Genomic DNA, 5,495 nt, shown 5'->3' on the forward strand with positions numbered 1-5,495 from the left:
TCATTTTATTGTTTTCTGGTTTTTTTCCGTTTCCCCTTAACTGTCTTCAAGTGGGCTTGAAGAGAAATTCAAGTGAATTTTTTATATTATTTTTATATTTATATATACTTGTATGTTTTTATATTTTACATATAAAATATTTATAATATTTTAATACATTATCTACTATTCCATTTTTTTTTTGTCTACATATTTTAGTGTTAACTCTGTATAGTATTTTCAGTGGTTACTCTAGGGATTATAATATACATACACAGTTTATCACAGTCTACTAGTATCAAGTTACCTCTTCAAGTAGAATGTAGATACTTAATCACCATTTAGGTTCCATTATCCTTCCCCCTCCCTTATGTTACAGTTGTCTTGAGTATTACCTCTACATACATTGAGAACCACATCAGATGCTATTTTTGCTTTTAACTTTTAAGTAACAAGTATAACTAGATGTGTACTTGTCTTTTATAACAAGTTCAGTGTGTACCCCACCACTCATTTACTCAACATCCAATCATCCATGAATCTGAGACATTAACCACTTTCCCATACATTATGCATTTTATCCATCCATCCAAGATTCTTGAAATTCATCTTGATACTTCTACTATATTATAATCTGATATACCCCTAAGTTCATCCTCTGAGATTGATATTCCTTTCCCTTTCCTTTTCTTTTCAACTCCTTCATATTGCTTTGTGTGTATTTACATTTACTTCATGAAGTAGTTTTCCCAACTGGACCATAAGTTTCTTGGCAATGGGTTTCTATTTATTTTATATTTTCCTCTAGGACGTGGGGTATTCCATCACCTGAAGTGATAGATAACCCTACAAACTCACTGCCCTCTGCAGGCCTACTGATTAGGAAAAAAAAAAAAAAAAAAAAATCAGCTACCTATGCACTCACTAGATCATGCATGAAGTTTTCTGCAAAACTTATTCATATACCTATCACTAGCACCCAAAATACCTGCCCATATAGAACCTGTGAACATGAATTATCCCAGAGGAGCACAAATTTTGTCAAAATTCCGTAAGTTTAAAAGTTTGCTCTAAAAAACTTTCCCTGGGGCACCTGGGTGGCACAGTTAGTTAAGCATCCAACCTTGGCTCAGGTCATGATCTTGTGGTCTGTGTGTTCAAGCCCTCCATCCGGCTCTGTGCCGATAGCTGGGAGCCTGGAGCCTGCTTCGGATTCTGTCTCCCTCTCTCTCTGCCCCTCCTCCTCTGATGCTCTCTTTCTCTCTCAAAAAGAAATCATTAAACAAATTAAAAAAAATTAAATTAAATTAAAAAAACTCTCCATAACATCCTCAGAAAGCACTTTGTCCCAAATATGTAGCTATGCAACTGTCAGGCATCATTTCATAACTCCATCCCACCTCACACACATGTGCATGTGCATGCACGCACACACACGTGCACACACACAGTCACACAGTAACATATTGTAATCAGTTACCCCATTTTGGACAGGAAAAAATTATTTCTATGAATATGATTTTAATAATAGTCCCTAAGTATTTAATAACCAAGGATTCCTCCAAATCAGAAAAAACCCAAATTAACAAATATGTCAAATATATATTATGTGTATATATAATTTTAAAAATCTCTTTAATTTGGCTTTTAATTTTGAACTTTTCATTGATAGAAGGAGTGAAGAATTCAATGCTTGAGTATACTTTGATGGGGTTTTTCAGTATATGTTGATGGGAATTTTTTAAGTTTCTTGCAAATATAAATCAAGCTTGCTCCAATTCCACAAGAACACCACCACAGTCTTTAGGATGGAGAAAAATCACTGGTTTTCCATGTGCTCCTATTTTAGGATCTTCACTTAGAATACGAATCTTCTTCTCTTTCAAATCCATCACAGCTGCATTTATATCATCCACCTTGAGAAAAGGAAATAAATAAGAACACATTTAAGATCACAAAAATACCAAATTATAGCATCTTAAGTATCTCAAGACTTTGAAGAAGAAAATATCTCCTCCAGTAGCTTTAGGCAGAATCATCCTTAAACTTTCAAAAAATTTCAGCTTAATGCTTCCAGAAAAGTAAAAGAAGTTGCTAGATTTCCATAGGTGAGCAACCACAATGCTTAAGAATTTTCACCATTATTAACCATTTCTCCTTGTAACCTAAAAAATGTATAATTTGTAATATTTTCTTCTAGAAGTACTCTCGGTGATACTGCACATATTGTTTTTTCTTAAGAGCCCTGGGTTCTTAATAGAGAGAAGAGGCCTACCATATAAATGGGCAAGAGATTAAAATGGTAACAGATAAGAGTTTATGACACAGATTGTGGTAGGTACTCAAAAGGTAGGAGTGCTTCCCTGGATCCCCAAACCTCCCACCTGAAAAACCACCAGGTTATGACTTTTGAGATTAAAACTTGGTATACATGGGGTGCCTGGGTGGCTCAGTCGGTTAAATGTCTGACTTCAGCCCAGGTCATGATCTCACGGCTTATGGGTTCTAGCCCCACGTCTGGCTTTGTGCTAACAGCTCAGAGCCTGGAACCCACTTCGGATTCTGTGTCTCCCTCTCTCTCTGCCCCTCTCCTGCACACTCTCTCTCTCTCTCTTAAAAATACACATTAAATAAATAAAAATAAAACTTCATACATATGAAAATGACTATTAAATTGCCACCAAAATGTTTTTCCCCATTCTGAAAAATCCAAACATTTATAGTTGTATAACTCTCTTCTCAATCATTTCTATTTTCTTCATATATACTGACAGGCTAAGAAAGGAGCAAATGTGTTTCTATATACTTCATGAAAGAATGATTCTCCTCTATTTTGGAAAGTCATCCTCCTTAGACTGGCTCAGTTGGTTAAGTGTCCAACTCTTGATTTCAGCTCAGGTCATGATCTCACCGTTTGTGAGTTTGAGCCCCGCATCTGGCTCTGGGCTGAGAGTGTGGAGCCTGCTTGGGATCCTCTCTCTCCACCCCTCCCCCACTCACACTCTGTCTCTTTCAAAATATAGATTTTTTTTAAACTTTTAAAGTTTATTTATTTATTTTGAGAGAGTGAGCAGAGGCAGAGAGAGAGAGAGAGAGAGAGAGAGAGAGAGAGAGAGAGAGACAGGATCTGAAGCAAGCTCTGCACTGACAGCAGAAAGCCTGATGCAGGACTTGAACTAACGAACTGTGAGATCATGACCTGAGCTGAAGTCAAATGCTTAACCAACTGAGCCACCCAGGCGCCCCAATGGGAATAAATAAACTTAAAAAAAAAATAACTACTTTATAAAAATAAAAAGGTTACCTAATCATTCCCCTACTAATAAACATTTAGGCTAGAAGGGAAACCTAGACCCTTTTCAATGGTTAGATGCTAAATTGCCAATAGAACACAAGAGAGCTTGGTGATTGAGTTTATGGGCAAGATTCCATTGACATTTGAAGATATAAGCACATGGCAGGAACTGGTGGAGATATTTAAGAAAAATTAAAACAAAATTAAGAGAACAGATTGACATATTCTACCAAAACTGAGCTAAATCAAAAAAGAGAAAGGGTGCTTAGGTGGCTCAGTTGGTTAAGCATCTGACTTCGGCTCAGGCCATGATCTCACAGTCCATGAGTTCAAGCCCCATGTCCGGCTCTGTGCTGACAGCTCAGAGCCTGGAAACTGCTTTGGATTCTGTGTCTCCCTCTGTCTCTGCTCCTCTCCCACTCATGCTCAGTCTCTCTGTCAAATAAATAAACATTAAAAAATTTTAAATAAACATTAAAATAAACATTAAATAAACATTTAAAAAATTTACATAAAATAGCAGAAGGAATGTAAAAAAGAAAAAAAGCTAGTCAATCCAAAGAAAGGCAGAAGGGAAAAATAACAAAAACCAAAAAAAGGTAAAAAGAAAATACTATATGATGCAGCAGAAAATAAGTTCCAATATGGAAAACAGATTAAATGAATTATAAACTTAAATGAATTATGAGATTGTCAGAATGAATATAAAATTTAAAAAATATGTTTACTGAAAGAAATATATGCACCCAACAATAAAAAACTGCAATTATACGCTCCCTAGAAGAGACTTAGCTACACAAAACCATAAAAGATGAGTAAAAGGATGGAAAAAAGATATACCAGGCAAATATTAACCAAAAGAAAGTTGATACAATATTAGTATCAGCTAAAACAAAATTTAAAGTGAAATACACTAAATAAAGACAGATAAAACTTATAAATAAAATGAACAATCCACCAAGATGACAAAACAATATCAACTCTGCGTGTACCTAATGATACTACCTTGAAAAATAAAAAGTAAACAAACATCCACAGCTCTCAGTATCTGATAGATCTATCAAACAGACAAAAGATTAAGGATAAAGACAAGTCGTAAGTTCTTTGAATATAAGTCTGGATATAAGTCCCTTATCAGATATGTGATTTGCAAATTTTCTCTCCCATTCTGTGAATTGTCTTTACACAAAACGTTTTAATTTTGATGAAGCCAATGTTATTGGTCATGTTTTTGGTGTTGTATCTAAGAAACCATTGCCGAGCTAAGGTCATGAAAACTTATGCCTATTTTTTTGTTTCTGAGACCTATATAGTTTTAGCTTTTACATTTAGGTCTTTGACCCATTTGGAGTTAAGTTGTATATATGGTGTAATATAGCTTTAAGCTTTTTTGAAATGCTGTCTTGACCCAGTTCTGAGTCCCTGGCTAGAGGCTGGTCAGTTCTTGAGCAACTGATAAAAGGCCACCTCTCAACCATCTCCCTTATCAGGCTCTCACACTCTAGGGCCATTATGTGGCCACTTTAATTGCTCCAGAGACAGTACCAACCAGGTACAGTCCATATGCCCCAGAGCCTACAGAATTATTCAAATTAACCAGGCTGAAGGGAGCCTATGAAAGCTAACCCCAACACATTTGCTTCATTAAGCTGCCCCCTACAACTGCAGCTTGCTGTTACTCTGTCCCGGGTGCAATCCCATGTGGCCTACATGGCAGCGTTGTCATTTGGAGCTCTAAAGAACAGTTTTGCCTTTCATCTACCAGAGTGTCAATGATTGTGTCCCCACCATCAAAAGAATCTTATAAATCTTTAAATCTTATCAAACATATGGTGTGACCATGTGGCTATCCAGCTGTCCTAAATGCCATCTGTTGAAAAGACTGGTCTTTCTCCATTGGATGGTCTTTGTACCTTTGTTGAAAACTTACTGTAAATATGAGGATTTATGTCTCTCAGTTCTATTCTATTGATCTGTATGTCTATCCTTATCCTTGTACCACACCATTTTGATTACTATAGCATTGTATAAAGTTTTGAAATCAGCAAGTGTGAATCCTCCAACTTTGTTCTTGTCTTTCAAGATTGTTTTGGCTATTTGGGATCCCTTGTGTTTCCATGTGAATTTTAAGATTAGTTTGTTCATTTCTGCAAAAATGCCAGCCAGAATCTGATAGGGCTTACATTAACTCCATGTATCAATTTAGAGAATGTTGCCTAAC

At 36.0% G+C, this 5,495-nt stretch overlaps 1 protein-coding gene across 2 annotated transcripts in view; it reads right to left on the minus strand.

Moving 5' to 3' along the window:
* Nucleotides 1–1,463: 1,463 nt before the first annotated feature.
* The window catches only part of MCEE (methylmalonyl-CoA epimerase), a 30,606-nt gene continuing 26,574 nt past the window's right edge, over nt 1,464–5,495 (minus strand). For both annotated transcript variants that reach the window (XM_040493839.1, XM_040493840.1), the window contains exon 3: nt 1,464–1,895. In XM_040493839.1, the coding sequence (XP_040349773.1) occupies nt 1,743–1,895 (153 nt within the window). In that variant the 3' untranslated portion in view covers nt 1,464–1,742. The remainder of the gene's footprint in view (nt 1,896–5,495) is intronic.

This window comes from Herpailurus yagouaroundi, unplaced genomic scaffold (genome assembly GCF_014898765.1).
Source record: "Herpailurus yagouaroundi ecotype Mexico unplaced genomic scaffold, PumYag 185, whole genome shotgun sequence".
Lineage (NCBI taxonomy): Eukaryota > Metazoa > Chordata > Mammalia > Carnivora > Felidae > Herpailurus > Herpailurus yagouaroundi.